This window comes from Budorcas taxicolor, unplaced genomic scaffold (assembly GCF_023091745.1).
Source record: "Budorcas taxicolor isolate Tak-1 unplaced genomic scaffold, Takin1.1 scaffold364, whole genome shotgun sequence".
Lineage (NCBI taxonomy): Eukaryota > Metazoa > Chordata > Mammalia > Artiodactyla > Bovidae > Budorcas > Budorcas taxicolor.
This window is the reverse complement of record NW_026292194.1, coordinates 23,431-46,263: the sequence shown is the minus strand read 5'-3', so window position 1 is coordinate 46,263 and position 22,833 is coordinate 23,431. Positions and strand designations below refer to the sequence as shown.

At 39.1% G+C, this 22,833-nt stretch overlaps 1 protein-coding gene across 3 annotated transcripts in view; it reads right to left on the bottom strand.

Annotated features, from left to right (window-relative positions):
• The window catches only part of LOC128071343 (nesprin-1-like), a 94,691-nt gene that overhangs the window by 52,107 nt on the left and 19,751 nt on the right, over nt 1–22,833 (bottom strand). For 2 of the 3 annotated variants that reach the window (XM_052664220.1, XM_052664221.1), the window contains exon 1: nt 5,522–5,699. In XM_052664220.1, the coding sequence (XP_052520180.1) occupies nt 5,522–5,613 (92 nt within the window). In that variant the 5' untranslated portion in view covers nt 5,614–5,699. Of the gene's footprint in view, nt 1–5,521; nt 5,700–17,366; nt 17,534–20,555; nt 20,715–22,833 lie in introns of those variants that run through there. The other variant, XM_052664219.1, reaches the window with a different exon arrangement.

Sequence of the window (22,833 nt, the reverse complement as noted above, 5' to 3'; positions counted from 1 at the left end):
AAGTGTAGCAAAAAACTAAAGGCGTGAAAAGTTTCAAGAAAGAACTTGTGGACCAGGGAATAAGACTGATGGTATTTAAGGGTACAAACTTGTCATGAGCAGTAATAAGCCACATGGATTGAATGCATAGTAAGACGAATATAAATAACAAGAGCATACTATAATTTCGTACTGTGATAAATATTGCTACAATGGCCACCACATTATATATTATCGATGTATCAAAATAATACATTGTACACCTTAGAATTACAATGCTGTGTATCAAGTACATTCAATTAGAAATAATTTTTAAGTAGTGTCATATATACGTGTAAGTGAATCACTTTACACTTGAAACTAACATACTATTGTAAACTTACTAATTAAAAAATAAAAAGCAGGATCAGGACATGGTTATCAGGTGTTTAGAAACCTAGCGTGCCACAGTCAAGTGATCTTAAAAGATGATAAATATTTATTAGTGTGCATGTTATTGGATATGTCTGCATGTTTCCAAATTTTATGTTACACAAACTAGCTACAAAATTACATTAGAGTCACTAAAAGCTATCTTAAAATTAAAAAAAAAAGAAAAAAAATTTAAAAGAAAGTGTTGGTCAGGATATGATCTAAATGCCCTCTTCACTGGAGTTCACCTGGTTTCCCTCATGAAACTGTAGCTCCCTAGACCCCCACTGTCCTCTGGAGCCAGAACCTCAGGGGATATGGCCAGGGAATTTCCATTTTTAAGAAGCAAGCCTTGGGTGTGCTAAATTGTGGAACCACAGGTCTGCTGAGTCAAAGGCAGAGCAGGACAGCATGATGAGGCCTAAAGAGAGTCATTAAAGAGGTCTGCTGACCCCAGGTGAGTAGCTCAGCAAGCACCGTGGAAGCAGCACACAGGCGGCGTTTGGCTTCAGAAATACGCTTATGATAAAAGAGGATTGCTGATTATTTTAAGAAAGCAGGCAGGGAAGTTGAGTAAATATGGTTCAAAACAGGTAGAATTCTCTGGCTAAAAGAAAAAATTTGATTTTTCGTTCTGTTTAATGCAGTTGAAGGCTTGGAATCACTTTAGAATGTTTTTAGGCAGAGAAAAAGGAACTCATGGGATAAGAGCCAAAGACAGAAGAAAAAGGCGGGAAGTGATACGTGAATATAGATGATGGCGTGAGGATGCACAGGAGGTAGGGTCAAGGGTACAAGGGCGTGGATAGATACATGAGTTTTGAAAGGAGTTTCCCAGTGAGGGCAGAGTGTGAGCAGGAGTTTGAGAGGGACACAGATAGTACTTTTCAACTCTGTTAATATCAAGTAATAGCAGCAAAAAACCCTTATGGAGTCCCTGTTGATGGGCTGACACGGCTGCATGTATGTACACGGAATGCTCTGAAAAGAAAGGGGATGGGGAAGGGGAGCACATGATCAATTATTTCTGATGCAGCCCTCATTTGAAATTCAGTTTTGCTTTTAGACCATAAGCTTTTTAAAAAATATATTGTAGACTTTTTTTGTTCAGGAAATGTGGTCACCTTACTGACACTGCTTATAACAGAAACAAATGGCACGTAAGCAAAATACAAGGTGTCAATCCAGCTCGACCAAAGAAGTATCTGCTTGGAAAAAAAATGTCAAGAGCAGTATGTCTTTTAAAACTCTAGAGATGTGATAGGGATTTCTCTGGCAGTACACTGCTTAGGATTCTCTTGATTCTACTATAGGGGCCACAAGTTCCATCTCTGGTTGGGAAGCTAAGATGCCGCATGCCGAGCAGAAAAAAGAAACAGCAACAAAATCTCCAGGGATGTGATATGTTTCAGGAAGGTATCTGCAACAGAATGTTCTCAAAGATGGATAACCTGCACTCAGAATGACCAAATCTCTCTATTCTGTTACTCCCAGATGGTAAAGAAGGGATTCTCAAGCTAGAATTGGTCGCTTAGGGGTGTCTTCCTGCCACAAAGGCCAAAGCTAACTTTCTCCCCACCTCCTCGCTCCCATGACTCTCCAGAAAAATCTGACAGGCTTCTCCAGTCAGGAGCCACCTTTCTGAAGAAACTCTCATAACCAAACTATGTTGAGAATTTTTATTCATTTTTAATTGCTTAAAATAGATATCATCACTTCTGTTACATTTTCTGTAAATCAATGTTTACAAAGGAAAATCTAGTCATGATACCTCACTTTACCTTTTTGAATGCTTAAAAGGATTTTCACTATGCTCAGTTCTTGATAGTATCTATATTTCATTAATTATAATAAAACCCCTTATGTTTGAATAACATTTTCAGTGTGTAAAGGCATGTTAAGGTGTGTTACCTTACATTGTTTAAAAAATGTGTATTTAAAAATTATATTTATATTCTACAATATATTCAATTGATAGGGAACAGAAAACATGCATTACAATATATTTCTCATGACTTGTAATTCCATTCAAGATAAGACTTCTCTAATTAGCTTTCTAAGTATAATTTGTACCTGTCTTGAGAGCATTTGAAACATTAGCCTTGAACAATAATTCCAAGGACTTTTACACACAACCCACTCACATTTCTCTCATACATCAGACAAAATTCACCTGAAGGTCGGTTAGAGAAGCTACTGGGTATAAAGTTCAGGATGCATATCCTACTAACAATGATCATGGCACGGGCTTGGGGTTTAACATGACCTTGGCCTTCCTGCCTCAGTGTCCCATATGGAAAGGACAGTCTACAATCAATAAAGCCACTGGACTAGGACTGAAGAGTGGCTCATTGATCTGAGATGTCTGTCTTGGTTTTACCCCAGTTAAGAATGTCCTCGCAGGAACCTCTCCCACTGGACCAGCTTCCTGTCTTCAGATCTGGTAGGATGGGAATGCTGACCATGCTTTGGGATGGGGCTTTACAATAAACTTACAATAGCATCAGGCTTTTGTGTGGAGCTAAAGGCTTTGAGTTGGTGATGGACAGGGAGGCCTGGCGTGTTGCAATTCATGGGGTCACAAAGAGTCAAACACGACTGAGCGACTGAACTGAACTGAACTGAAAGGCTTCGAGGGTACCTCACTCAGTGCCTGCTTCCTTCTTGCTGCTGCTGCTGCTGCTAAGTCGCATCAGTTGTGTCCGACTCTGTGCGACCCCATAGGTGGCAGCCCATCAGGCTCCCCCGCCCCTGGGATTCTCCAGGCAAGAACACTGGAGTGGGTTGCCATTTCCTTCTCCAATGCATGAAAGTGAAAAGTGAAAGTGAAGTCGCTCAGTCATGTCCGACTCTTCGTGACCCTGTGGACTGCAGCCCACCAGGCTCCTCTGTCCATGGGATTTTCCAGGCAAGAGTACTGGAGTGGGGTGCCATCGCCTTCTCCTTACTCTTGTTCAAACTCTCTGTTGTTATTTATGCCCGTGTTCTTCCTTCCCATGGGAAATTCCCTGGAAAGCTAGAACTGTGAATTTCTACTTTGAGTTTTCTCTTTCCATTTTTGGCTGCCCTACTAAGCTCAGTACCTTGCACAAAGCTGGGTTCTATTTAAATATCTACTTTCCCTGATGGCTCAGAGGGTAAAGAATTTGCCTGCAATGCAGGAACACACAGCAGATATAGGGTCAATCTTTGAGTCAGGAAGATCCCCTGGAGAAGGAAATGGCAACCCATTCTAGTATTCTTGCCTGAAAAATCCCATGGACAGAGGAGTCTGGCGGGCTACTGCCTAACAGGTCACAAAGAGTCGGACCCGAATGAGTGACTAAGCAAGCAAGCAAACATTAATAATTGGTATTCTAACTAAAATATTTTTATTTTGTTAACATATTTTATTTGACATTAAATATATACTTAAATTTTCTTCTAGATCATTTGCTAATGCTATATTTGTTACGAACAAAAATTAATTGATTTTCTTGGTTCAAAATTCACTTACAAAAATGATCCAAGACACAAAGGCTATGAATAAACACTGTTCCACCGGATATTATCTACAGTAGCCAAATAATTTACAGATCAGTAATCCTGTATAGTATTGAAGGAGTTCCAGTAGTCAGAGCAGTTAGTCTAATATGTCAAGGGCATTGTGACATGGAAATGCTTGTTCATATAGTCCATTAAGGACAAGTTCCTCTTTCAAATGAATGTGTAAATCTTAGTAAAGTCAGGGAGGTTGAACGCTTAAGTGGTTCTCCCTTCCCATTTTAAAAAAAGTGCACTTTACCACAAATAGCAAAATACATTGTGTGTGTAAGTGTTGGGGTTGGGGGAAGGGTGCTGATATGAGCTGAGAGGAGGTGGGGGATAAAGTCCCCATACATCACCCTTGAGCTATTAAAGTTGATATTGGTGGGACAAGGGATCATTCTTTTTTCAGAGAAATGTCCTACTTTTTTTTTTCCCATTATTTCTTTAAAGGCAACTTTGACTAAAGTGTCAACAATAGTTTTATTTATCTATCATTGTAAGAAGCTTGAGCAACATTCTTTTTGGTAGCATCCAGGATTATAATTCAAAATAAGTGTTTACGGATGTCACTTGTCTGGGTAAGTTTAGCAAACCTGGTCTATCTGTAAGTCCCTGCACCTGGTCCCTCTTTCAGAGTCTCCTGTGCTTCCTGAGTATTTAATCTTTCTTGCGAAGTGTTCTAATACCAAATCCAGTTGTACGGCTTCTTAATATTGCCACATGAATACACACATATACACATACATACATACACATTTCATATATACCTCACTACTTTCCTTCAGACAAATTTAGTAGTTACATACACCAAAACCAAAAAAAAAACATTCATGTGCTCAATATATCAGAACCAAAAGTACCATTAATAAATTCTACCCATCAATAGGGGTTTATTTGGGCGATGTTATGGTACAAAAAAAAAGTTGAAAAATACAGTGAAAATTCCTGATGTAATGTTATTCTAACTGAATAAAAATCATTAGGTAAATATCTGTATTATGCACTAAATTACCATTTTAGACATGCATTTCCCCATTTGCACATATGTTTGAAAACCTTTATACTAGTCAGTGACCAAAACCTACTGCCATACCTAAAGAGAAACAACTTTCTCTCACACACACAACCCTCCAGGCTGCTGAAACATGAGAGATTATTTTATTTCATAAACGGAATACTTTCAGTTACAAAGCTGTGAACTGGCCATGACTGAATTTTAGTTTTAGCAGCAGCCATCCTTGAAATAACAGACGATGGACTGACAGGATCTTTCCACTGGACCTTGTTTCTGAATCCCTTTCCTGTGTCTCAGACTCTCTACTGTAACCATACCCCTCATGTGACGATTCTAATCCAGAGACAACTGGATACCGAGCCATGACAAAGCCCGTTAACCTTTCCATCTAGCTTCACAGGCCAGCAGAGGGACAAGAAAAACCAACAAATAACTCTTAGGAGTGCATGGCCAACAACCTCCTAACACCAGTCAGCCCCACTTCACACCGGCAAAAACAATTATGGACTAAAACGCCAGCATCCATCCTATCACCCCTACGTAACAAGAAAGTTATGCCCAAGGGAAGAAACTCAAGGAGGTGCCTGCCTTGCGACATTGCAGTTACAGTCCGGGAGGTCTGCATCCGCACAGCCATCGTCTGCCATCCTCGGGCCACAAGAATCTTCCGCCACCACCATGAAGTATCCACTTGCAAAAGTTAGGTTTGCAGAGCAAAAGGCTGAATCTTGCGTGGGGATGAAAGGTTCCTTGGTCTGTGTATGGAAGTATGAAAATGCTCCCTCCAGACAAATGTTGGTAAGTCTCTGCCTGATAATATGACACTGAGCAGTGAGTGACAAGTGGTCATGCTTCTAAATAAAACCTACATTCATTAACATGTGCCAGGCTTGATCTCCTGGAATGTAGGCCACGAGGGTAAGAAGGGGAAAGGCTCAGGGTAATCTGGAAGGAGGGGGAGGCTCCAGGTCTAAAGAAAGAAGGGAGCAGAAATAAGACTGGCTGCAGACACATCGCCATTCTGGAAGGACCTTCCCCCTTTTCTAGCAGGCAGTCTGTTAAGTTGGAAAAGATATTTGAAAAGACAAATGACCCAAACACAAACAAGCAAAACCGCCACAAGTACAGCAAACTGTAATAGCAAAAAGGAGCAACTTCTATTTTTCTTCAGTTTGCTTGCCAGCTAAGTGATGTAAGTAGGAGTCTAAGGGGTTGTTTGGGAAGATGGGATGGGCAAGAAATTCTGCTCAAAAGTGATTGGTCTTCACCTTGACAAATTACTCATCCTCTCAGTACTTCAATTATATGGTGTAAAAGGTTATCAGGAGGATTAAATGAGGTGGTACCTGTAAACCACTTAGCACCTCCCTGACTGTAACTGCAATGTTGAAAGGCAGGCACCTCCTTGAGTTTCTTCCTTTGGGCATAACTTTCTTGTTACTGGGGGTGATAGGATGGATGCTGGCGTTTTAATCCATAATTGTTTTTGCCAGTGTGAAGTGGGGCTGACTGGTGTTAGGAGGTTGTTGGCCATGGACTCCTAAGAGTTATTCTTAGCACAATATATTTATTCCAATGAACTAAATATAAGGCAAAGCTTTATAGACAATTTGAGCAGGAAAAGGAATGAAGAAATACTATTCTCCACTTACCTCAACCTTTGTCCTTTTAAAACTAATGATATAAAGTGACAAAAATAACATGTTCATTTTAAGGTAATTAAAAAAAATGTTCATTTGCTTTGTGGAATTTCAGTTAACTTGGGGGGGGGGATAGAATTGCAAGAATTTCTAAATTTTCTGCACTGATTCTATATAAACTTCATAATTTAAGCTTTTAAAGAAAATAAGCTCCCAAGTGATTCATTACTGGTAATTAAAAAAAGAAATGTGATCAATGCTGTCTGCTTAAATCCTTTGAGGATTTTAAAATACATATACACAAATGACTTATGAATAAATAAATAGGCAATAAACATTTGCTAAGCTTTTTTTTAAGGCCAATGTGATGAGTTTTAACTAAAATAAAACAAAGCACTTGGTTCTAGTTAAATGAGTTGATTGCTTTTAAAATAATAATATATTTTCTCTATAAAAGAAACAAACCTGAATTTTTACATTAAAAAAATCCAGAAAACTTAGTTAAAAATAAAATTATTTTAAAATGCTATTAAAGATATAATATTTTTATTCTTTATAAAACAATCACTTCACTGATATATTATTTTCATCAAGATGGAAAATATTGGTTGCAATTCCATAATAGAAGGTAAATTTATTTTTTCTTGATTACTACCAACATTAAAAAAAACTGAGACCTTTAAAATTTGTTATTGTCATTATTTCCTTAGAAAATTCCCTTTTACTATATTTGCATTTTTCCATGGGTTACTTTTTTTTCCATGTTCACTATTCTTAGCACAATATATTTATTCCAATGAACTAAATATAAGGCAAGGCTTTGCAGACATGTTTATCATAGTAGCAAAAAATGACAATAATATAAAATTTCATCAGTAGGGAAAATACTAGATAAGTCACATTATATAAAACTATGGAATGATCTAAAAGAATAAGATTGGCACATATAGTATATGAGAGTATACATGATCCTTTCCCCTGTGTTGTCTCACTGGAGAAGTGGCAAAAAAAGTGTTCATTTTAATGAACATTTTGAAAATGAGGAATCCGAGACTCAGAGAGGTTATACAGTAAGCCCTAGGTCACACAGCCAGAGCAAGGTGAACTAAAGCTAGGATGGTGTATCATTTCTGAGCTTGCTGCATCAAAGCATTTCCGATTCTGGCTTGACTTTTCTGAATGGATCACCATGAGGTAACACCAGCCACAAATTCCAAGAATTACGTTTTCTTTTTCTTCTAGTTTGGGCAGAGCTCCCACTGGACTGAAATTCCTACTGGGGGCAGCTGATTCAACTTTGCAAAGCCCTCCTTATTCTCCATGAGCCTCTAAACTCCCTCTAGGATGAGAGCTGACATTTATTGACTGAGCTGCTTCACTGTGCTAAGTGGTTTACAGGTACCACCTCATTTAATCCTCCTGATAACCTTTTACACCATATAATTGAAGTACTGAGAGGATGAGTAATTTATCAAATATCACAGTGCAGGTGAAGCAGAAACATTTTATAATTCAAGCAAGTGAAGCCCCGAGCCCAGGCTCTGCTGTATCACTATCTGCATGTAGGGTGCTTTTCACATGCTGTGTCTCAGGCTGAGAAGCTCAACAAAACACTGGAGGGACTACTACCTGCAAAGAACTACATTAGGTTCTGGGGTTACTGTGGCCATCAAGCTTGATACACTGAACGTTTCAACAGAGGAAAGAAACTTTCAGTAGTCTTCAAAATGGGATATTTATTATAAACAAGGGAACTGCTCCCGACTGTGTACAGAAAGCCTAGACAAGAAGTAAAGTAAAGTAAGTAAAGTCGCTCAGTCGTGTCCGACTCTTTGCAACCCCATGGACACCAGGCTCCTCCGTCCATGGGATTTTCTAGGCAAGAGTACTGGAGTGGGTTGCCTTCTCCTTCTCCAGGGAACTTCCCAACCCAGGGATCGAACCTAGGTCTACCCGCATTGTAGACAGACGCTTTACCGTCTGAGCCACCAGATAAGAAGGGTGTGATCTAATCTGGAGAAAAGGAAGAACATGAAGAAGAATTAGGAGCTGGCTGGTCCAGACAGAGAGAGAGAGGGCAGGAAGATGAAACAGAAGAGGGGAGGCTCTCAGGTGAAGAGCCCTGTATCCTTGCTTTATCACTCTTATATTTGGGGAATCCTTTTCTTTTTCATCTTTATATCCCCAGAGGTGTCTGGAAACTATGCCCAACTATCTGCTTTGGTAATAAGATGTTACTGGAATCTATTATGTTTCTCTACACACTGCCTAAGGCTGCTTTTGGGATTTTTCAGCAGAGGGCTTTGTCAGAGGCTGTTCTGCCCATAAAGCCTTGAATATTAGTCATATAGTAATCCAGTCCTGAGAGAGTTTGCAGCTTCTGCCATGTGGCAATATGCAGAGGAAGTATTAATACTTCATACACTTTTGTATACAGGAGGCATTCCATAGTTTTTAAAAATTGTATTTGTTTTTCCTGTTTTTGAGATCCATGAATTATGGTAAAGTGGACATGATCAAGCAGGAGATGGCAAGAGTGAACATCGACATCTTAGGAATCAGTAAACTAAAATGGATGGGAATAGGCGAATTTAATTCAGACGACCATGACATCCATTACTATGGGCAAGCTGCTGCTGCTGCCAAGTCGCTTCAGTCGTGTCCAACTCTGTGTGACCCATGCTGCTGCTGCTAAGTCGCTTCAGTCGTGTCCGACACTGTGAGACCCCATAGACGGCAGCCCATCAGGCTCCCCCATCCCTGGGATTCTCCAGGCAAGAACACTGGAGTGGGTTTCCATTTCCTTCTCCAGTGCAGGAAAGTGAAAAACAAAAGTGAAGTCGCTCAGTCGTGTCCGACTCGTCGCGACCCCATGGACTGCGACCAGGCTCCTCTGTCCATGGGATTTTCCAGGCAAGACCACTGGACTGGGGTGCCATTGCCTTCTCCACTATGGGCAAGAATCCCCTAGAAAAATGAAGTAGCTCTCGTAGTTAACGAAAGAGTCCAAAATTCAGTGGTTGGGTGCAATCTCAAAAACAACAGAATGATTTTGGTTTGGTTCCGAGGCAAATCATTCAGTATCATAAGTAATCCAAGTCTGTGCCCCAAACACAAACACTGAAGAAGCTTAAGTTGACTGGTTCTATAAACACCTACAAGATCTTCTAGAATGACACCCAAAACAATGTCATTTTCATCACAGGGGATTGGAATGCAAAAGTAGGAAGTCAAAGATACCTGGAGTAACGGCAAGTTTGGTCTTGGAGTACAAAATGAAGCAGGGCAAAGGCTAACAGAGTTTTGTCAAGAGAACACATTGGTCATAGCAAACATCCTCTTCCAACAATACAAGAGAAGTCTCTACACATGGACATCACCAGATCGTCAATACCAAAATGAGACTGACTATATTCTTTGCACTTAAAGATGGAGAAATTCTATACAGTCAGCAAGAACAAGACCCGGAGCTGACTGTGCCTCAGCTCCTTATTGTAAAATTCAGGCTTAAATTGAAAAAAGTAGGAAAAACCACTATGTGATTCAGGTATGACCTAAATCAAATTCGTTATGATTATACAGTGGAGGCAACAAATAGATTCAAGGGATGAGATCTGATAGAAAGAGTGCCTGAAGAACTATGGACAGAGGTTCGTGACATTGTAAAGGAGGTGACCAAAATGATCCCAAAGAAAAAGAAATGCAAAGCAGAGTGGAGGCCTTACAAATAACTGAAAAAGAAGAGAAGCGAAAGGCAAGGGAGAAAGGGAAAGATATACCCAACTGAATGCAGAGTTCTAGCGAACAGCAAGGAGAGATAAGAAGGTCTTCTTAAATGAACAGTGCAAAGAAGTAGAGGAAAACAATAGAAAAGGAAACTAACGATCTCTTCTAGAAAACTGGAGATATCAAGGGAACATTTCATGCAAGGATGGGCACAATAAAGGACAGAAACAGTATGGACCTAACAAAAGCAAAAGAGTTTAAGAAGAGGTGTAAGAATACACAGAAGAAATTTACAAAAAAGATCTTAATGACCCAGATAACCATGAAGGTGTGGTCATTCACCTAGAGCCAGACAACCTGGAGTCTGAAGTCAAGTGGGCCTTAGGAAGCATCACTACAAACAAGGCTAGTGGAGGTGATGGAATTCCAGCTGAGCTATTTAAAACTTCTAAAATAGAATGCTATAAAAGTGCTGCATTCGATATGCAAGAAAATTTGGAAAACTCAGCAATGCGTGGCCACAGGACTGGAAAAGGTCAGTTTGCATTCTAATCTCAAAGAATGGCAGTGCCAAAGAATGTTCTAACTACAACAATTGTGCTCATTTCATACGCTAGTAAGGTCATGCTCAAAATCCTTCAAGCTGGGCTTTAGCACTATGTGAACTGAGAACTTGCAGATGTACAAGCTGGATTTAGAAAAGGCAGAGATCAAATTGCCAACATATGCTGGATCATAGAGAAATCAGAGGAATTCCAGAAAAACATTTACTTCTGCTTCATCAACTACATTAAAGCCTTTAATGGTGTGGATCACAACAAACTGTGGAAAATTCTTAAAGAGATGGGAATACCAGACCACCTCACCTGTCTCCTGAGAAATCTGTAGGCAGGTCAAGAAGCAACAGTTGAAACTGAACATGGAACAATGGACTGGTTCAAAATTGGGAAAGGAGTACGACAAGGCTGTATATTGTTGTCCTGCTTATTTAACTCATGTGCAGAGTACATGATGTGAAATGCTAGGCTGGATGAATCACAAAATGGAATTAAGATTGCCAGGAGAAATATCAACAACCTCAGATATGCAGATGATACCACTCTAGTGGCAGAAAATGAAGAGGAACTCAAGAGACTCTTGTTGAGGGTCAATGAGGAAGTGAAAAAGATGGCTTAAAACTCATCATTCAAAGAACTAAGATCATGGCACCTTGTTTCATCATTTCATGGCAAATAGAAAGGGAAAAGATGGAACTACTGACAGATTTTATTTTCTTGGGCTCTAAAATCACTGCAGGTGGTGACTACAGGCATGAAATTAAAAGACACTTGCTCCTTGGAAGGAAAGCTATGACAAACCTAGATATCCTATTAAAAAGCAGAGACATTACTTTGCCAACAAAGGTCCATATAGTCAGAGCTATGATTGTTTTTCAGTAGTGATGTACATATGTGAGAGTTGGGCAGTAAAGAAGGCTGAGTGCTGAAGAATTTAATGCTTAGGAACTGTGGTGCTGGAGAAGACTCTTGAGAGTCCCTTGGACAGCAAGGAAATCAAACCAATCAATCCTAAATGAAATCAACCCTGAAGATTCACTGGGAGGACTGATGTTGAAGCTCCAATCCTTTGGCTACTTGATTCGAAGAGCCGACTCATTGGGAAAGACCTTGATGTTGGGAAAGATTGATGGCAAAAGGAGAAGCGAGCAACAGAGGATGAGATGGTTGGATGGCATTACCGACTCAACGGATGTGAATCTGAACAAACTCGGAGATAGTGAAGGACTATCGGGTGTGTTGCAGTTCATGGGGTCACAAAGAGTTGGACACAACTTAGTGACTGAGCAACAACAATGATGAAAGGTGCAGAGTTCTGTGAACATACTAAAATTCACTGAATTGAATACTGTTGACAGATAAGTTATATGGTATGTGAATTATATCTCAATAAAGCTATTATTAAAATAATAACTTTACTGGATTCCCTGGTAACTCGGATGGTAAAGAATCTGCCTGCAATGCAGGAGACCTGGGTTTGATCCCTAGGTTGGAAAAATCCCCTGAAGTAGGAAATGGCAAGCCACTCCAGTATTCTTGCCTGAGAAATCCCATGGACAGAGGAGCCTGGAGGGCAAATGTCCATAGGATCTCAAAGAGTTGGGGGACTAACAATTTCATTATTGAAGTAACACGTAACTAATGTGTGCTTTGTTTTGGTAATGAGTATTTTAGGTTTGGTGAGGAGAGAAGAATATTCTTCTATTGGAGAGTCCAGTTAACTAAAAAAAAGGAAAGTCATCACAACAGAGTAAACAACTTGAATCTGACCTTCCTAGATACCAAGATGGGAAATGTGGAATAAAGCATTCTCTATTTATTAGAAGCTCTGAACAACTAAGGCTACAGGACATTTTCTGTCAGTCCAGGCTCTGGCAAATTGCCATTTGGGTTTTTGCATAGGGTTCAGAAATCAGAGCTAGAATCCTTGAAGACAGTATTACAGAAATTATCAGTTACACTGATGACTGTTAATTACATTGACTCTTAATTAAAGGTGAAAGCTCAGAAATGCTTTCATCTAGGCTAGCACTGACCAACAGAGCTTTCTGGGATGATGAAAATGTTCTGTGTCTGCAGGATCCAATAAGGTGGCCACTATCCTCGTGTGGTTTCTGAGCACTGGAAACGTGCCTTGTGCAACTGACCATAATTAAAATTAAATTCTAAATGAATTGTATTCCATTTCAGCTCATTTAAATAGCCATTAAATACCACGTAGCCAGTCACTGTTACGTTGGACTGAGTAGGACTAGAAAGCATACTGGAACCTTATCCATTGAGCCCTAAAAATAACTGCAAATTTTTTTGTTATCTTAAAAAGCTGACAATGCTTGGTGACAGTTTAAAAATTCAATGCAAAACACATCTACTGTGCACTTAGAATGGTTTAAACTAGCTAATCAACTAGTAATAGGAAGCTGACTCAAAGTTATGCATTCTATTCATACATAACAGGTTATTATCTGTGAATCTTCTTTCTTTTTCCCCCCCATTTTCTGTTAGCTGGAAAGCTGTTCACCTGAAAATATGATCATCTTCAATGACAACTTCTCTATTCCCCAAAAAGCACCAAAACAACATAAAAATATCAAAAGACAAGTTATGTTCTGCTTTAATGAATCAATGTTAAAAAATTTTTTTAGAAGAGGGAGGCGGATGGAATGAGACTGAATCATAGAAACTTGTATTTCAACTGGCAGGTCACAGTTGAAGACGGGTGTGGGAGATGGGCATCTAGCCTGTGCACTAGCAAAATGCCAGTAAACCAAACAATGGAAAGAAAGCAAATGTGATGGCTGAGAGCCACTTAGGAGACACTCCAAGAACTATGAATTCAGCGTGGCCTTAAACCTCAGGACAAACCAACAGTCAGTATGTCATACCGTCCATGTTGGAAAGAGACAATTAGAAATGGACAATATGTATTACATCTGTGTATCAGTCATGTCCGACTCTTAGTGACCCCATGGACTGTAGCCCACCAGGCTCCTCTGTCCATGAGGTTCTCCAGGCAAGAATACTGGAGTGGCTTGCCATTTCCTAACCTAGGGGATCTTCCCAACCCAGGGATTGAACCCATGTCTCTTGAGTCTCCTGCATCACAGGCAGATACTTTACTGGGCCACCTAGGAAGCCTGTATACCCTGTATTCAATTGATTCAAATTTACTGATATGTCTTTGGAAGAATAAACTAAGTAATATCTAAAAAAATTCTTGATTAAATAAACTATACAGAGGACTTCCTAAGTAGTCCAGTGGTTAAGACTCTTCCCTTCTAATGTAGGGGTGAAGGTTCAGTTCCTGGTAGGGGAACTAAGATCCCACAGGCCATGTCATGAGGCCAAATATACCCCCCAAAAACAAAAATGAACAAACAAAAACTAGACAGAAAAGTTATAAATAGCATGACTTTGAGGAGTAAACACCTAGTTCATTTTATATAATGTTGTCTAACAGCTGGGCATACGCTAAACTAATTGCTTGTGATTAAATTTTATTAAATTAAAAAAATTTTGATTTCATGCAGCCCCATAATCCACAGCATTGCAGCACTAAAAATTGGAAAAGAATATTAGCTACTTTAACATGGCATTGCAAATTACCATGGATCACATGGCAATGCAAATCAATCTTTGAGTCATAATCCAACCAAAAAAAATCCAGGGATGTTTACCAAGTAGGTGGCTTCCCAAAGAAGGGTATTTTTTAGCACAAAGGCTTCAGATCCTCCCTCTGAAATAAGGTTTGGTTATCAGTGCCTGAGAAGTGAGGCTAAACATGGTATTGAGGTTCTAAAACCTACATACGCCTAAATACTTCAAGTAGTTTAAGCTGAACCGTTACGTTTCCATCTCTTTATATACTTTTATCAGGGCATTTAGTGAGTCATTTTACTTGAATTCTTTGCATGTCTATATGCCCACTTGAAGAAAAGGGCCTCTGTCTTTGTATCCCCAAAATCTCTCACAGTCACTATCAGTCCTTTACAAACAGAACCGGAAAGTTCGGTTATAGAAATAAATTGTTGTCATTGTTCAGCCACTAAATCAGTCTGACTCTTGAGACCCCACGGACTGTAGCCTGCCAAGCTCCTCTGTCTATGGGATTTCCCAGGCAACAATACTGGGGTGGGTTGTCATTTCTTCTTCAAGGGATCTTCCTGACCCAGGGATCGAACTCACGTCTCCTGCATTGGCAGGTGGGTTCTTTATCACTAACACACCAGGAAGTCCTGTAGAAATAAATAATTGCATTTCTTAGAACAGGGACAAAGAAGTCACAAACTTGGCAGGCAGAACTGTGCAGGGCATGGGCTGTAGAGTCAAAGAATGCAGACTCTGCCACTCAGTATGTGCATGACCAGGAGCAAGCCTGAGCCTCAGTATTCCACACCTGGAAAATGGGTATAACAATAATACCCATCTCAAAGGATGTTGTAAACACATAAGAAGATGCACATGAAGCCTATAGCGTGGTCATTGGGACAAGCTAAAGGTTCAGTGTTAGCTACTAGAGTCCTACTGTCTAACATTTTAAAACCTGGGTAACACTTGTTCCCTTTTTATTATATTCTTACTAAAATTATAGCCTCATCTGCTGCATAAATTAGACCCTTTTTGATAACTCCCTTATAGAAAAAACCTAAACTAAATGTTTTCAAAATCAACATATGGAATTGTCATGCCCATATGCAGTTTTTAGGGGCACACAGTATTCAAAAGGCACTATTTCACATCTACCTTCATTGTTAGGGGAAATAATCCAGATTTTTTATAAAGTGTATTGTGGGATGGCTCCAAAACAACTGTGAATCAGAAGCATTTGTGACATTCTAACTCTCCTAACTTCTATAAAGAAGACTCTCCATTCAAATATTCATTCATACATTCATGCAAATATTTACTGAGTCCAAACTGTGTTCAGGCACTGTTTTTGGTGCTAGTGATAGCCAGTGAACAGAACGGACAAAGACGCCTGCCCTCATGGAGGCTATAGTCCCACATGAAGCAAAGTTCACTTCAAATAAAGCATCTATCCAGCTTTTCCCTTTAAAAATAACCCTTATGTCAAATAACAGAATAGTTCATTCAAGCATATCAGACTTATATACTGCTAGTAAAGTTTCTCAGATATTATTTTTTCTTTTTGACTTCTATATTTCTCTCACTCTGCCTTCTGAAATGGAGCAGAACCCTATGGTCCTTGCACCCCCCCACCTCCCACCCATGTCCTCTGCCTGCCTTTTGTCTTTGGAAAACCTTAGTCAAAGAATAAGTTTAATCAGAGAAGTAAGAACTGTAGAAACAAAGGAAAATAGAGAAGACTAAATAATAATAATGTGGTCATTAAGCATAGTCAAGGACCTTTAGTCCTTTCTCAAGGGCTATAGATAATATTCTGAGCCATATCCTGTGAGCTGTCTTATAGATACCACAACACCAGGTGGAGAAGTTAACTACATGGTGATCAGACTGTACCCAGAACATGAGTTGTCACAATTCTGAGAACTGGCCACAAAGAAGTGGGAACAAATGGACCTTGGCACTGAAGATTAACTGTACCTAAACTAAAACAATCAAAATGACACTGGTCAGACCACCGATGACCAATCTGAAGATGACTGTTCGAGCTGAATGTGCTGTTTCTGCATGTAGCCCCCTCCTTCTGTCTATAAAAGCTCTTGCCCCCTGGTTGCTGTGTGTGTGTGTGTGTGTGTGTGTGTGTGTGTGTGTGTGGTGGTGCGGGGGGAGTTGGCCTTTGGACAGATGTCCACCCCACCTCCCCAAGTTGGTGGCATCTGAAATAAAGCAAACTTTCCTTTTCACCAACCTGGCCTGTTTATTGCCTTTTGAGCAGTGAGCAGCTGTACCCCACCTCGCCCTTTCAGTAACAATTCCACAACAAAAATTGATGTAATATTCCTCTCAGACAAGAAGCAGATGCTTACAGATATCACTAAAGCTAAGTACAAAATACAGTAATGCAGCAGGTTATTTTTACATCTAAGCAAAGTGACAATAATTAGCTTCATTCCCACATCTTACTAATAAGAAATATAGTAGGAATATAATTTTATATATTTTATAAATATATATAATATATAAATATACACTGTATGTATAATATAATATAATATAATGTATATATATTTTTTGTCATTTCAGACAAACACACCCTCCACAGATACTTGTCAGTGGTTTCACTTTCTTTCTTATAGGAAGTTGAGTACTATGAAGCCTCAGAATAAAGACTTTTCCCTTGGGAACGGATTTTGTTTGGATATGACTTTCTCTCTTTTAGTTAAATGAAAACACCACTGAATTTGTGAAGCAAGAATGGGAATTTTAAAGTTAATGAAAGTGACATTTATGAGACAAACATGAACTAAAGTGGTGGGATGAGGAACGCAGAGATTTATCAATCAGATGACTTGCAGCTGAAATGGAAGGTGGCCTGAAGGCGCTGAGATTCTGCACATGTGTCCTGTTGACAGGGGTTCTTTTTACCTGGCTGCCATGAGGTCCAGAAGGTGCTGCCACCGGTCATTGATCTTGCCAAGTTTGTACTCAATCTCAGACGCTTTGCTTTCATGGCTGGCTCGGGCCAGCCGTTCTCCCATTTGCTGGAGCTGTATTTTGTTCTCTTGGGCAACTGCAATTTCCTCTTGATAATCCTGAGTAATAAATAGCAATCACAGAGGTCAGAAAGCATGTTCTTGATGTATTCAGCCTAGCTCTACTAGAAACAGGGTAATTACAGTTTTCTACAGCTTGGAAATAGTTTGGGCATCGGGAACGCTATGTGAATATGAGTCCTAGTACACAGGAAGTAGTGGTACCTGCTATTTTCAGTATTTAGGCAAAGTCCAGATTTTCAGTACGTAGGCAAAGTGCAGATTGAATTTTCATATAGATGTTTTTAAAGGGAATAGATGTTCTTAAAGGGGGGGGGCTTTCTTTTTACTTAAAATAGGCATTAAAAAAATATAAGTATATACATAGAAACAAAAGACAAAACTTGAAGAATTTCAACGCTGGGAAGTTATACCTTATTGCTGTAATTACCAACCACGTTATATTTAGAATCAATCCTCCTACAAGTTAACTGCCAAGAGGCTTATAAGATGTGTCTGCATGTATGTATATCTAAATATATATACGTGTGTGCCTGTGTGTGTGAATGTCAATTGTTACTTGTGCAGAATGTTTTAAAAGATTACTTTCATTTTAAGGAGCTATCCTCTATACGGTGTAAAATACTGATTTTATAACCCATAAATCATTGACATAAGTCTCCTCTTGGAGGATCAGTGGGCCTCAAATCTCCCTTATTTACCCAGTTTCTATAGGAGCTCCTCCGAAAGACTGTTTTAGGTAAGCAGGACAGGTTCTCAATACGGTCTATAGTAAGGTCACTGAGATAGACCACTGAACAGTATGATTTAAGGGATGATAAAGGCCATCTCCTCTTGACCCCTATCTGTGCTCCTCTTCCCTCCCCCCAGCCTCTGGACCAACGGTCCTCTTAGTTTCTTGTCATAGTGACAGCATCCAAAATTTAGAATCAACTTTTTCATTTTTGGTTTAAGCTTCTGTTAGGCAGGCAGCAAATATTTTCTCATGAAAATAATATACAAACAGAGGTATTATAAGGCTATGGGTATTTCAACCTTCTATTGCTCTAAAATTACCTTGGGAACAGAGTTACCTTTTCAAGTCAGTAAAATGGGCCCCCAAAGAATGGGAGGAGCCAGTGAAATTTCATTCTATTCAGGGTTGAATGCTGTCCTCAGGCTCAGTACCCCACCCACTCACCTTTCTATGTTACTTCAACCCGGTGGGAGTCAAAGACCAATGAAATGAATGCTTATTAATAGTTACAATATGCCATTACAAATTTGAGATCATTTTACTGAGAAATGTTTAATGTCAATGGAATCACTCTAACCCTAGAATAGCACTTATAGTAAAATAATCTGCCTACGTTGTCTTTTAAAGCAAAATGCTGAGTGTTAATGCCAGTAGGTACCCATATTATAGTTACAGTCTGTTTATTAATTTCTTTATTCTAAGTTGAAAAAATTACCAAGACTATTATTTTTCTTTACAAAAGAGACACCACATAGTGCAAGCTCATGAAGATTTTTTTAGAGTCCATAACTTATTATATATGTATACAAAATGGTATAGTTGATATTTTAAATGTTACTAAAGAGTATAACAAAATTATCTGTGTGTCAAGGTACAGTTTTTCTAAATTTTAAATTATGATTGCATTTTGCTCAGGAGACAGTTTTTTCCATACCCCCAAAACATTGATCTTAAATTTCATGATAAAATCAATTGGAGTATAAATACGCTTGGTCAAAATTTATTCTATAGCAAATTTCACTATAAGACCTATTACATTAATTATGTCTAATAGAACATTCTCTGACACCCATAAACCAGCAAAGGGTAGAACTGTTACAGATGCTTAAATGAAATATGCATTGTCTCAGACCACATTTTAAAGCTTTACAATATTAAATACATTGGGTTAATCAAAAAGTTCATTTGGGTTTTTCCATAAGATGTTCTGTTGGGTTACTCGGACCCAAGAGAAATGGTGATGCTTAGAACTTGCACTTTTAAGTGTAAACCTATAAAGTTATTGATATCACATCTTGGCTTCGGAGTTTTTGTTTTTCTGTATATTTGCCTGTGCACACCCATAGAGAAAAAAAAAAAAAAACAATTCCCAAAGCCAACATATAAATAACTTCATAGACAAAGGGAATTTTTCCTAATACTTATTTATATATTTTTTCAGAATGAGTGAAGCTATTGTTTATTTATTCAATAAATAATGGCTGAGTACTTCTGAGAAGTCAGGAGCTACAGCAGTGAACAAAACTGACGGAGTTCCTGTTTCATAAAGCTCACAGTCCAGTGGGGCTTCCAGTGTAGACAGATAGCAAACAAATAAATCAGGAACATGCCTGGTATCTCAGGTGGCAATAAGTGCTTAAGAGAAATATAAAATTTAAATGATTAATTGTTCAAATGCAGTGTGGAAACACCACTGGAACCATCAAAAACACTTTAAAATGCTATTAAATCTCACCCATCCTATATAGACATGAAAAACATTCTGGAAACATTTGAACATAAAAAAATACATGCATCATCATATATAACTTGAAATTAAGATGAAGCTAAAATTCCCAGAAAAGTCCTCATTCCTGTAACTGTCTATAAATCATGTTTTATTTATAGACAATGTGAAAATTGTCTATAGACAATTTATTTATAGGCAATGAGAAAATGTGAGTTTAATGGGTCCTAGGAATTTTTTCTTTTAGTTCCTCTCTAGTGATTTTTACCTCTTTAAAAACAAACAATAAATCAATTATACTCTGATTAAAAACAAAGAAAACGAATACACATAAATAATTCCTACTGAACAGGCAGATAGAATCCAAAAACTGAACGTTATCTATCAGCAGACAATCTATTTCATCACAAATTGAAAATATTCTATATAATTTACATGTCAAGGAAGCCTTTCCAGGCACATTAATTTTATATCAAAAAGATGAAGTGTTTGTAACAGAGTGCTCCTTTGTCAGGAAAGTAACTAGGAGTAAGGCCATCTTCTGTACCAATGCCTAAACACTACAGAGAGTGAAACATATGTAGCCACACATCTGTTACCTTCCTGAGCTTCTCAATCATTTCTTCAATGAGAATGTCTCCATTCTGAGAAACCTTGCTTTCCATCTGAGTCAGCCATTCGCAAAGCTCCTTGTTCTTTTCACTGAAGACAGCCCACTCATTCAACCTCTCACTTACTTGCTGTCGCCTTAAGGAGAGCTGAAAAGTTCAAAATGGGAGAAAATGCAACAGGATAATCAGAGTGGAACTCATAGCCTGAGGGAAGACGCAAACGAAGTTTGTTGGGTGGACTAAGACAAGCAGTGGTTGTCAATCTCTTTAGGCCACTGTTCCTGGAGGCTCAGTCCCAGGACACTGCTCTAGCCTAGTGAGTTTCACAACCAGGATTTGCTATTAAGTATGAGTGGGAGACACTGAAACCTCTACTTCCCTCCCAAGAGCCACATGCCCGTTCTCTTATAAAAGTTTCTGAACAATCCAGCTTCTCACTATAGTTGGTTCTGTAGCTATGATACGGGATCACTGAATGTACTTTAACTAAAAATATATATATATAAACAAGAAACAAGAAAAGAATAAGAAAAGGGGGAAGGGAATGGGCAGGAAAAAAAGAAAAGACAAAAGAAGGAAGGAAAAGGGAAAAGAAAGAAAAATAGGGAAGAAAGGAAGGAAGGAAAGAAGGAAGAATGAGTTGAGCATCAGGTGTCTGAAGAGGGTGGACCAAGGAACACAGTGGGAGAGCTCAGTTCCCGATCAGCTCTATCCTGACCACTTTACTTTGAGCAAATTCTTTTATATCCCTGTTGGTTTTCTTTTTTATTTATGTATCCTTGTTTATTTTTCATATAACAGCCTTACTGAGATGTAATTCCACACCATTCAATTTGTCCTTTTATAAAGTGTACAACTCAGTGGTTTTTTCATTTATTAACAGTTTTACAACTACCAGCACAATCAATGTTGTAAGATTTTCATCAATACAACTCCCGGCCCCTGCCCCATCCTGTACCCATCAGAACTCACTCCCCTGCCTACCCCAGCATCTTCCTCCCAAACTTAATCTACTTTCTAATAAATTTGGAAAACTCAGCAGTTGGCCACAGGACTGGAAAAGGTCAGTTTTTATTCCAATCACAAAGAAAAGCAATGCCAAAGAATGCTCAAACTACCGCACAATTGCACTCATCTCACACGCTAGTAAAGTCACGCTCAAAATTCTCCAAGCCAGACTTCAGCAATATGTGAACCATGAACTTGCACATGTTCAAGCTGGTTTTAGAAAAGGCAGAGGAACCGGAGATCAAATTGCCAACATCCGCTGGATCATGGAAAAAGCAAGAGTTCCAGAAAAACATCTATTTCTGCTTTCTTGCCTATGCCAAAGCCTTTGACTGTGTGGATCACAATAAACTGTGGAAAATTCTGAAAGAGATGGGAATACCAGACCACCTGACCTGCCTCTTGAGAAACCTGTATGCAAGCCAGGAAGCAACAGTTAGAACTGGACATGGAACAACAGACTGGTTCCAAATAGGAAAAGGAGTGCATCAAGGCTGTTTATTGTCACCCTGCTTATTTAACTTATATGCAGAGTATATCATGAGAAATGCTGGGCTGGAAGAAGCACAAGCTGGAATCAAGATTGCCAGGAGAAATATCAGTCACCTCAGATATGCAGATGACACCACCCTTATGGCAGAAAGTGAAGAGGAACTAAAGAGCCTCTTGATGAAAGTGAAAGAGGAGAGTGAAAAAGTTGGCTTAAAGCCATTCAGGAAATGAAGATCATGGCATCTGGTCCCATCACTTCATGGGAAATAGATGGGGAAACAGTGGAAACAGTGTCAGACTTTATTTTTTTGGGCTCCAAAATCACTGCAGATGGTGATTGCAGCCATGAAATTAAACAACACTTATTCCTTGGAAGGAAAGTTATGACCAACCTAGACAGCATATTTAAAAGCAGAGATATTACTTTGCCGACTAAGGTCCATCTAGTCAAGGCTATGGTTTTTCCAGTAGTCATGTATGGATGTGAGAGTTGGACTATAAAGAAATCTTAGTGCCGAAGAATTGATGCTTTTGAACTGTGGTGTTGGAGAAGGCTCTCGACAGTCCCTTGGACTGCAAGGAAATCCAACCAGTTCATCTTAAAGGAGATCAGTCCTGGGTGTTCATTGAAAGGACTGATATTGAAACTGAAACTCCAATGGTTTGGCTGCCTGATGCAGAGGGCTGACTCATTTGAAAAGACCCTGATGCTGGGAAAGATTGAGGGCAGGAGAAGGGGATGACAGAGGATGAGATGGTTGGATGG